This window comes from Megachile rotundata, chromosome 16, assembly GCF_050947335.1.
Source record: "Megachile rotundata isolate GNS110a chromosome 16, iyMegRotu1, whole genome shotgun sequence".
In the NCBI taxonomy this organism is placed as follows: domain Eukaryota; kingdom Metazoa; phylum Arthropoda; class Insecta; order Hymenoptera; family Megachilidae; genus Megachile; species Megachile rotundata.
The window spans coordinates 11,283,609-11,296,068 of NC_134998.1; the positions used below are offsets into that span (position 1 = coordinate 11,283,609).

The window sequence follows — 12,460 nt, forward strand, 5'->3', positions numbered from 1 at the left end:
GTGAAATATAAGTTTCTATGTGACTGTTATTTGTTTCAGCGGGCACGAATCTGATGGGGAAATTTACGCAGAGCGTTAGGAGGATCGTTCAGGATGTGAAAGACGAGGGAACCTCAAGTAAGTATACGTCTCACAAGTTGGCAGTCGGATCGATACTGGTTCTTTTGGTCCGCCTTGCCAGACACGTTAATACATAAACGATATTTTTATTTATTGATTTCTGAACTTGTAAATAAATTAATTTGAAGTCTACTATAGTTCAGATATATTTTGTGAAATATATTTTGTATCGTACATTTGTCCTTCAACTGTCACGAAGCTTTAATTAATTTTAATTAACAATATGATTCGAACTTGCACTTTGATTGACTTGCACTTTGTAATACAAGTTGTGACCATCTATTTTCTTGCTGACTTAGGTGGACAAACTAAGGAGGAAGTAATCGAAACAAACGAGAGATTAAGAATCGTGAGGATACGTCTGGATGGAAGCTACGAGATCGCCAAACGTGCACTTGTTGAGCTGATGTGTAAATACACTGAGAGCAAACAGGTTCGCAACGTGTTTCAACGTTACAATCTCTTAAAACTCATGATCAAGGTAATTTTATTCCTCTAAATCAACCTCTTAATTAGTACTAATTACTCGTTCAAAATCGTTTAACCGCATAAAATCGCATATTACATTTAACCACATAGCTGAAGACAATTTGAAAGCTTGAATACGATTGTTATTCGCTATACAACGAATGTAATTGCATTTTTGCAGGATGTGATTAAATTGGAGACCCAGTACTGGACACTGGTCGATATTCCGAAGCAGGAGAAACAGGAGACGGTGCCTGCCTTTGTTCTACGCGCGTGTTCCATCATGGAGAAGACTCACAAAAGCGGGGAAGGCGTAAAAACCTCTGCTAGATTGGCGGAAGAGGCTGAGACAAAAAGAGAACGCATCGAGAGACTCGAAAGTGAGTTAACTCGTCATTTGTGGTTGTACGTCGGTTATTATATTTATTCAGTCAGCCATTTTGTTCTTGAAACCAACCATTTTATTGCTGAAATCAATTATTTTATGTTAAAAACGTCAATGAACGTTAATTCGTCATTTGAAATTATGTGTCAGTCATGAGGTTTATAGTCAGCCATTTTGTTCTTAAAACCAACCATTTTATTGGTGAAATCAATTATTTTATGTTAAAAACATCAATTAATGTTAATTCATCATTTGAAATTATGTGTCAGTCATAAGGTTTATAGAGTCAGCCATTTTGTTCAGTAAGTCAGCCATCTTATTTTGAAAATCAGCTGTTATATTCATAGAATCAATCATTTTATATTAAAAACATCAATGAACATTATGTAAGTTGTGTAGCAGACATTGCATTTATAGTCAGCCATTTTGTTCAGTACGTCTGCCATTTTATTTTGAAAATCAGCTGTTATATTCATAGAATCAATCATTTTATATTAAAAACATCAATGAACATTAACTCGTCATATGTAAGTTGTGTAGCAGTCATTGTATTTATAGTCAGCCATTTTGTTCAGTACGTCAGCCATCTTGTTTTAATAATCAGCTGTTGTATTTCTAGAATCAATCATTTTATATTAAAAACATCAATGAACATTAACTCGTCATATGTAAGTTGTGTAGCAGTCATTGTATTTATAGTCAGCCATTTTGTTCAGTGAGTCAGCCATTTTGTTCTTCGGGTCAGCCATTTTGTTCTTCGGGTCAGCCATTTTGTTCTTCGAAACAGCCATTCATTAAAGCCACCAATAAAAGTTAACGAACCATTTACACTCATAAATCATTTATCCACAGAATCCGGCATTATACAAAGAATACGAAAGAAATAAATATAAATATTTGAATATATTAAAATTGAAATTGATCCACCGCCATTTTGCAGAACTTTAATAAGATGCATTATTCCGTTTGTTCTGTTTGCGTCGATATTTGAATACAGAAATGCTACGAAAGCACAGAAGCTCTAAATGCATAATGAGCGCTGAAAGTTCAAGCAAACGTCGTATATATTCGCAATACTGGAAGGAAGAGTATTCTCGTTGCACAAATTGCGTGGAAAAGACACGACCCGATAGCTGTCTTGTCGCTTGGAAACTTTCCAAGCATGAATAACGTATAACCTTCCATCATACGTGCTCAATAGGGGCCAGAAGGGATCAGTTATGGCATTATAGCGGCATTGTCATTCAATATTATTGTAGGATCTTCAAATTTACCTGTAAATTGAAGAATACTCTTTCGGTGGTGTGCTTGATGTTTCGGTGTCATCAATCTTGTTGTAATCTTGCTTTATAAATTTGGTTTTAGGAGATATGCATATTGATGTATTAGTAATAGTTGATAGATTCCTACATTTTAATGGAACTGTTTTGATGGTGGAGGATATGCCTAGACTTCTATGTTCTTATATCTTTATAGTCCCACATCTCTACATCCTCAAAATCCTATGTAACCAAATCTCTATATGAGATCCTTGAATTCATATCCGTACAATCATAGGACCTTATCTCTAGGTTCCTGTACTTCCAGGTCTCTATATCACCCAGGCCCCTGCATCATCAGATCAAAACCCCTATAGCCTTCAGATCCACATATCTACCAGATCCCTATATCTTCCAGATCCACATATCCACCTGATCCCAATATCCTCTGGACCCCTACATCCTCGGATCACTACTTCGTCAGACCTTTATATCCCCCAGGTGTCCACATCCTCAGATCACTACATCCTCAGATCCCCATGTCACCCACAAGCCTATATCTCTAGATCCCTATATCCCCCAGGTGTCCACATCCTAAGATCACTACATCCTCAGATCCCCATGTTCCCCACAAGCCTATATCCCCAGATCCCTATAACCCCCAGGTGTCCACATCCTGAGATCACTACATCCTCAGATCCCCATGACCCCCATAAGCCTATATCTCCAGATCCCTATATCCCCCAGTCCCCTACGTCCTCAGATCACTATGTCCTCCACATCTCTATATCCCCCAGTCCCCTACGTCCTCAGATCACTACATCCTCCACATCTCTATATCCCCCAGATCCCTACGTCCTCAAATCCCTATATCCCCCTCGAGCCCCTACATCCTCCACATCTCTATATCCCCCAGATCCCTACGTCCTCAAATCCCTATATCCCCCTCGAGCCCCTACATCCTCCACATCTCTATATCCCCCAGATCCCTACATCCTCAGATTCCTATATCCCCCAGACCCCTACGTCTTCAGACCCCATATCCTCAGATCCCCATATCCTCCAAATTCCTGTAACTCGGAATGTAAGTCATAGACATTAACGTATCCTATTTTAATGTATGCAGGTATGACGACAGCCCAGATTGAAGCTGAGAACACGCAAATGACTAACGATCTGTACAGACTGCTGAAAAAGTACACAGGACTGAGGAATCTGATTCGAGACTTGAAGGTATCCCTGCTAACTTTCTTACAAAATACCGATCAGAAACCACACTGCATAATCTACATCCACTGTAGACCCTCGATATATTGCCGTTCCCACAATCCCAAAATTCCAAATCTGTAAGAGAACCAAAATTAATAAATCCACAAACTACCTTAAGAAATATCTAAATTTGAAACTTATATGGCAATATAACGAGAGTCCAGGTTTATTAAAAGCGGCTACAATCTATCTTACCTTAAGAAGAAACTCCGTAAATATTTCCCTAACCCGTGAAATAACCCAGCACCTAACCTAATAACGAACAATACTTTATCCCAGCGAACGAAGTAATTTCGTCAGAGATTCCCGTTACGCTCTAACCGAGTTAACACCAGCGCCCGCCACATTAATAACGCTAATGCACGTTTGCCGCAGGAGGAGTACAACAGTTCAAAGGTGTATCCAATATTCCCTCGTTACCCGATACTGAAGGACATGATCAAGGACATAATGCATAATCCAGACTACATGGAGGTTTGTCACGAGGTGGACCAAGCATAGCGGACAGACCCCCTCCACCGTTCGCCGCGCATGACCTGGTAAATTCCTCCATTTGCAGGTCCTCGCGCGGTCGTTGGTGAAGGGGGTGAATTTCAGAAACGAACACGTCTGTTCGTCCAGTTTTGTACATTTATTTCACACGAAAAAAATGTCCCACATATCCACACATACGCTGGTTGACGTCATTTGTCCCGCAACCAGATACGAATTTACGAGACATCATACGTTTGCCCGCCGATACTCTTCGTTGATGCTCGACCGAATGGTCGAGTGGACATTTTAGACACTACCATTAAGGCTCTCTTAGAAGGATCATTTAGAAACGTGTGCTGGAACTCTGCTACTCGATTTTAAGTCGCGCGGGAAATTTGAACGATTTTCACGCTGTAGTCTTTCGGGACTATTTATTAACTGTACAATTGTTAAAAATAACTGCTAGAGAATACAGGAACATTTATACGCATATACTAACGACTTTGGAAGAATGGTACATGTGGAGCAGTGCCGGCTCTGGCGACCACAGCGCCCCAGGCAGTGGTACACGCTTCTGACGATATTATGACAGGATAAAATTAAAGTTAACCAGAAATAATCACTACACTAAAATTTCATTCTATGGCTTTTATCAAATTTTTTATCTTGGGGCCCAGGAGTGCCCCACTTGCCCAGCGCTACGGCACTGTAACTTGAGAAGTTGCAAAAGTTAAAAGTTTGAAAAGAAATTAAAAGTATCAGAAGTTTCGAGAGTAAAATTGCAAAAGCGAGAGATTTGTTTAAAATTTCAAGCGCGAATAATATTGAGTAGCGGATGTATTCCAGCATAATAGAAGTCGTTAGTTTCTGATTTCGATCGGAATAGCCGCTTGCACGTTGAAACACAAAATAAAGTTACACCGAGACGTTCCGTCGAACGTTGACAAAGGTGTCGAATTTTTATTAATCCAGCTGAGATCGCTCGTAACGGTGAAAAAGCTGCGAGAATGTTAGATACGTAAGTGTGCGTGTGTGTGTATGCGCATTAACAAGGGGATTAAAACGTAATTACTCTGCTTCCTGCTACATCGCCGTGAGCATCGTGAATTTATTAACGTTTCATCGAAGGAGACCTCTTCTTTACCTACGAACAGGACAAACAGGAGCAGTTCTAGGACATTTTTATTCGGCAACCGACACTTTTTACGATTCTGGGGAATTTCTGCTTCGACCACGGTGCAGACTGTGTTAGATATATAATTGTTAACTTATTAATAATCGATGTCATGCGCTGTACATTTAGCTACCGAAGCAGCGATTAACGCGCTCGGTCCCAGAGTAAACAGGTATAGTGATAATCCCTATGTGGAGTGCGTAATATTACCCGATTGGTAATGAAGGTGTTTGATGCAATATTTTTACAGCTCTGAACGTTATCCTTGAGATAACGAAAGATATTTTTAATTCAGAATAATTTTTATTGTATATTGTTACATTTTCAATACATTTTCAGCATATATTGATTAATATATACAGTAATAATAATAATTTTAATCTTGTTGATTTGTTGAAAAGTTGGGAGTATTGTGGAAAATTAATTTTCCAATTAATTTTAATGGTAATAGGATGTTGGGAGAGTTAGGCTTGATGTGAGCTAAATTGTTGAAACAGTCGAGGATTAACCCTTTCGTTACAGTACGGTTCTCTGATCTAGGGGAAAACGTGGGGAAAATGTAGGCTTAGAAGTGGAGGTTTTACCTAGGTTCGTATTACATAAATTCTAAAAAATAGAACTAGGAGATCTAGGGAAAGCCTGGGTCAATTTTAGATGACCTGAAAATAGGAAAATCTAGGAAAAACCTAAAGCTAGAGAAAGCCAGAATCTATGAGGAAACTTAGGCCTAGGGAAACTTGGACCTAGTGAAAAAATCCACAAAAAACGTAGTCCTAGGAAAACTTAGGACCAGAAAAAGTGTAAACCTAGGGGTAATCTAGACCTAGGGAGTTTTTAACTTAGGGGAGATCTAATTTAGAAAAACACCTAGATCTAGGAGAAACCTAGACCCGTCTCTCGGTACTCAGTAATGCCATATACCCCCAGTAGCGAAAGGGTTAAAGAATTTCTCTCTGTATATTACAGCAAGTTCACTGACAGAAACGAGCTTCTTTCGTGTCAGAAGACTTCAAAATATATAAATATCCAGCTTATCCACATGTTAAAATAATACAATATTTAATAAATATTTGTATGTTAAAATAATGAGCCACAAGCCACACGCGAGGTTGCTGCGTATTAAAAGATGCAAATATGTATAACAAAGTATATGGACTTTGATACACAGAACATATCGTCATTGTCGTATTTATATACATCGACATAAACAAATACACGCATACGTAAGTACGTATTTATTTACGTTATTATTGAATTCTGCGATATAAAGCGAGATACTTTAGCCTGGCGCGATATCTTTTTTGTAAATAACTGCTACGTCGGATTAAATATGTAGGTACGTATGCTGGAAATAATGCATTACATTTTTCGATGAACATGTTAGCACGATTAATTTTAAATTAATAATGAAGCACGTTCGCTAATTAGTTGTGTCGAATATTTCGTGACTAATTAATGTGATACTGCGACTCCGTCGCGTAATATTATAAATAATCAACGATTTTAAATTGGCGCAACAATTTTCGAGGGAATTAACTGGTACGGTAATTAAATGGGACAATGAAATATTAACTTGTTTGTTTATTACAGTCATTTATTGGTAATGTGAATTGGAAGATTTTTTTATGCAAATATTTTTTACATATTTTATTCTGATTTATTCTCTTAGAGGTTTCTGATTGGTTTTTAGTATTAGTCAAATTTATATTTTCTTCTAATTCTTCTCAACCTACTCTACTATATTATTTTTATACTAATTCTACTCAACCTAACTCTACTATATTATTTTTATTCTAATTCTACTCAACCTACTCTAACTATATTATTTTTATTCTAATTCTACTCAAACCCTAAACCTAACACACTACTATATTATTATTTTTATTCTAATTCTACTCAATCTAACACCTAACTACTATATTATTTATTCTAAATCCTACTCAACCTACTATTTATTATTTAATTCTAACTCTACTCAATTTACAATACAATTTACTCAAATACAAACACAAGAAAATGCAGAAAAAATCTTAACCGACCCAACCGGGATTCGAACCTCGGGCCCCCGCGATTACCAGCCCGCCGCCGTACCCACTGCTCCAACATTACACTTACGATTACATTTACAATTGTTGTTATTTACTGTAACGGTTCCCTAACAATTACATGAAACTAATAACATATCAAAATTTACATAACCTAAATTGTCAGAACGAACAATATTTGACATAGCAAACGTGCTACATCATCTGCGATCATCGCCATTTTCATGAAAGTTTCGCGTCCTCCGAGTCGCAGAATGCAAAAGTTTCTAAAAGTGTCTCACATAGGCTAACGTTTGATACGCGTAGCATCTCATAGCATCTCGAAAGAAACCGCAAATATCGCGGGGAATACGTATTTATTTTGTTACACGCGCTATTGCGACATTGATTTTTCATTTCAGTCGAGAACACTGAACAGCCTTCGAGAATCTTATTCTTTAAGAACTAGTGGTAAAAAAAAAAGAATCTATTCGCGTAAGTAATGTGTAAGAGAAGAGTGGATAAATAAATAATGGCTGACAGCTCGAAATCAAAATGCAATATAACGCGCGACGCGCATTGGACCGAGACAATCCACGCGTGGATCCTTTTCAATGCGCGACGATGCCTAGTGACCCACGCTCTGTTCCCGTGTATGTTTAACCGTTCTCGTTACTCGAATCAAAACACGTTGCACAAAACTTCACCGACATACAGAAATGCTGGGTACAGGCATGTACACGCTGGTTAATAAATTAAGTTATTCCGGATGCTGTTAGCCATCTTGAAAATGCAGCTTAGCCATTAATTCTTGAATATATAATAAATTGGTAAAATTAAATATATTCTCTCTGTTACAAAATAACGAAAGTATGTTATGGAACTTTGATATTTCCCTGCGTCAAGGGCTTTGGGAAATTATGAAGTTTAAATTGGAATTTTTCGTCCACCATTTTCTTTCAAGATGGCGCTGGCGACAACAGCAGAGAAATGAAAATCAAACTTTTGCGAAGATACAAATATTTTTCGACGAATATTCGTTTCTATTTTCGATTCGTTGATACCAAATATGTACAAAAGAAAATCGTAAGCCAATAACGAGCTTAAGCGACCAGTACCTTGATTTCTGAATATTCTGTCTGCATCCAGCAAATCGAACATGAAGACACTCACTGACTGTTTAGAATAGCGCTTTCGTCGTAGACATTGGTATCTAAATAACGTGTGCATGTAAGGAACAATATTTCACGACACAAGTTACACGAAAGCTTTATGGAGAATAAGTTATGTCTATTTTGAGGCGATCAAAATTATGAATCAAATTTACAGGTAAAATCAAAATGTTTTGCAAAATATTTTAAAATCAAAATTTAGTGAAAATTGTGGATATTATTTGTTTGGCAAATTTTGCAATTACTAAACCCTCCAAGTTCCATTCTCCCAAGTCCCACTCTCCTATGTCCCACTCTCCTAGGTCCCCTACTCTTCCAAGTCCCACTCTCCCAAGTCCCCCACTCCCTCAACTGCCACTCTTTCTAGCCCCGCACTCTCCCTAGTCCCCCACTCTTCCAAGTCCCACTCACCCCACGTCCCACTCTCTCTAGTTCCCCACTCTCCCAAGTCCCACTCTCCCTAGTCCCCCACTCTTTCAAGTCCCACTCTCTCCACGTCCCACTCTCTCTAGTTCCCCACTCTCTCAAGTCCCACTCTCCCTAGTCCCCCACTCTCTCAAGTCCCACTCTCCCCACGTCCCACTCTCCCCACGTCCCACTCTCCCCACGTCCCACTCTCTCCACGTCCCACTCTCTCCACGTCCCACTCTCTCTAGTCCCCCACTCTTCCAAGTCCCACTCTCCCTAGTCCCCCACTCTCTCAAGCCCTACTCTCCCCACGTCCCACTCTCTCTAGTCTCCCACTCTCCCCACGTCCCACTCTCCTCACGTCCCACTCTCCCTAGCCCCAACTCACCCACGTCCCACTCTCCCTATTCCCCCACTCTCTCAAGTCCCACCGTCCCCAAGTCCTCCACTCTACCACGTCCCACTGTCTCCAAGTTTCTAATCTCTCAAATTTCCCAATTCCTAAACCCCCTAAGAATCACCTTTCGTTATATTAAAACGTTGACTGGTCAAATTCCATTTACAACTATATAAACAATTATATATTTACAGTCATCTCGATAGAATTTGAAAGAATCCGTGAAGCGACACTTATTTTTTATGCAAACAAATCCCTTCTTAGACCAATTATCGTGTAATGCGTAAGGAAGAATTCGAGGTTAAGTAGCGTAAAAATGCAAACACGTACATTTGTGTAGAAAGAAAAAAATAAATAAAAAATAAACAAAGAGTAAGGTTCTACTCGATGCAATGTCTTGGAATTAATGAATATAGCAAGTGTGCTCGCCTTTTCGATGAAACTAGGAGAGTGCCAAATAGATTTTGAAAGTTTATACGTGTGTGTACATGTGTGTGGATATTACGTCACGCGGACACATACATCTGCGAATGTTTCTGTAAAATTTTTATAGAGTGTCGTATGTTGTATTATTAATATATAGACTTTGTTTTGTTGGAATGATCACCAATTTTATATGTACACATCAATTACAGATATTACATGTATGTTATGTATATTGAGGTTAGTTCACATATATTGAGGTTAATGCAGGTAACTAAATTAAGTTTTTTTTTTTTATGAAGAATGTTGGTTTTTAATGCGTTATTCACTGTAGGATTGATAGAGTCGAATAATTTTCTTGATTAAACGGAGAAGGGCAGTATAGTCTCGCTATATGGCCGCATACAGAAATGTGAAAACGTCAAATTTTCAAATTGGATTTCGCTTTATAATGTAATTTGGAAATTTAAGGAATTACAGATTAGGTCATTGGACAATTTGAATATTGAGGAATTTAGAACCCAGAAAATTTGAAAAGTATCAAATTTCAAAACTGTAAAATGGAAGAACTGAAGACTTGGAATATTAAAATTATAAAAAATTGTAAAATTGTAAAAATGAAGAAAGGTAAAATTGGTAATCACTCCAGCAAAACAGGAATTTATCTAAGCATAATTACAATGAACGTATACAGATGTCCGATACGAGAGATCTACCTAATGTGTTTAAAGAGTACATGATAGAGTATAACCGTGTTAATGTTTTTTCTAGAAATAACACTCAATGGTGCTTTGGTTTCTCACGGAAAGATTGAAGAAGACCCTTAACAACATAGAGAAAAAAAAAACACGTTTTTATTCACCCTGTTGCACGAACAGTCCCTTTGAAACTTCCAATCGAAAGACCTTTGTAAACGTTTTGTAACGATGAATTTCTAAGAAAGAAAAATCGGCAAGTGATATCGAAGATCAATTATGAAATCAAAGGACCATTAATCTCGCATACGCGTAAATATACAATACTCGGTCGATAAAGAAAAAAATATTTACAGCTTTCGTATCGCGATCTTAATTAAGTGTTTCACCGATGATTCGACCAATCTATGTGTCTATAACTAATGATTGTACGCTGTTCGACGCATGTCTCACTGAATGACCCTCTCGTCAGATAAACATTGTTCGCTTTAACGATAAGCTTTCGATATTGATAAGTTTAGATGTAAATTTTTATGGAAAAAAAAAGTATATTTTGACAGAAACTTCTCGACGAAGTTTTATGAGAATCTTCGAGACCTTTTAAGAGACTGCTCGATAATTGCACGAAGTCAAAAGCTGCACAAATTACATTATTTCAAAATAGACAAAAATCGATGAGAAAATCATCGTGACAGTGGATTTGAAATAATGTAAATAGTGTAGAAAGGTCTAAGATGTACAGATTTATGTAAACAAAAAGTTTCATGACATTTATCGTGTTCCCAAAATTCTAACATCTTCGTGATAACTTCCGGTACAATACGCGTTCAATTACCGTGGATCCAGCCTGGAGGAATTTTTTAATTTCGTAACAGCTTATGTGCCAGTAAGTTCTCTTCCGAAAGGCGCCATTTTGCTCCTTTATGAACGGACTATGGAGTGAGCGGACATCTTTTTTTAAACCTTCGATGGAGATTTTGAAACGAGTATTAACTGTCTGCTTATCGAATTGTTACCCTTAATCGCTAGACCGTGTAGTTACATATAATCATCTGTGGTAAAAGATTAAAAAAATGATACTGTTATGATGTTTGTATGTTCGTTACGGTAGAGCCGTGAGGTCGGATTTGTTTAGGAATGCATAACGTAGAAATGTGTATAATCCTGTATGATACTGCTAATCACCCTTAAATTATTTAAAGATATTTATTTTCGAGATGCGTGATGTACAAATTACGTTTAGACGTTTTGTATTTGAAATGTTAATACATATATCTTCGTAAAGAATTGACTTTTTGAATGTATTGTTTTGAACGACTGCCGTTAACGCGTTTGTACTTGCCTTCTAATTCCTACTCCGCCATTTTATAAAAAAATTCAACCATCTATACATTGCATTGTCTATGGCGCGGGAAATTTGAACGCTGCAAACGCGTTAAATCTTTCCAATAAAATTGTATTTATTAGAACTGAAATGGCGGTTCCCAAACAGAGGATAGAGCATAGAGTCGATGTAAGTAAAAATTAGTTTGTAATTTGTGTTACTAGATAAATGAACATACAGTATGTTAGTAAGCAATGAAACTGTGTGTGTTTGTAATCGCGTTCCTTAAACAGACTGGTCCTCATAGTTTACAATAAAAATAACGCGTTGATGTATGAACCGGTGTTCAATAGCGACTAAATTAGCCACTAGATATGCTAGATTAGCGAAACATATGCTAGATGTTATAGTGTCGTGTTTACATTCTCCCATTTAGACATTCTGTATCTCCTGGTAGAAGATAGCGGGTAGTTACGTGTACATGCACTAGATATAGTCGAAGTTAAACCTTGTGTCCATTCATTTGAAAGGAACCTTTTGCTGCGGTGTATATTCAATGTACGATTTTATGTTCGTCTGATACACCTTTGTTACTGCTAACGAGACTTTACTTGTTTATTGGTCGTTAAGCTTTGTTAATAAAATACAATAAAACTTTGAATCAACTCCGATTTTACTTTATTTTAAAATCTCAACGTCCCAAGACCTCTAAGTCCCAAAATGTCACAAGTCCCAAAGCACCACCCTTCCAAACTCCCACATAAAGACCCACATTTAAAAATGTTAGAGTTCCAAAGTTCCAAACGTCGAAAACAGAATACCGTCATGCAAATCCGATGAAGCAAATAGCTTCTGTAAAGAAATAGAA

The 12,460-nt window shown here is 37.6% G+C and overlaps 1 protein-coding gene across 2 annotated transcripts in view; it reads left to right on the forward strand.

Moving 5' to 3' along the window:
- LOC100882742 (uncharacterized) overlaps positions 1-12,258 on the forward strand; it is a 101,761-nt gene extending 89,503 nt beyond the window's left edge. For both annotated transcript variants that reach the window (XM_012289890.2, XM_076541335.1), the window contains exons 3-7: positions 40-117; positions 420-601; positions 770-968; positions 3,359-3,465; positions 3,877-12,258. In XM_012289890.2, coding sequence (XP_012145280.1) covers positions 40-117; positions 420-601; positions 770-968; positions 3,359-3,465; positions 3,877-4,002 — 692 coding nt within the window. In that variant the 3' untranslated portion in view covers positions 4,003-12,258. The remainder of the gene's footprint in view (positions 1-39; positions 118-419; positions 602-769; positions 969-3,358; positions 3,466-3,876) is intronic.
- Positions 12,259-12,460: the final 202 nt, after the last annotated feature.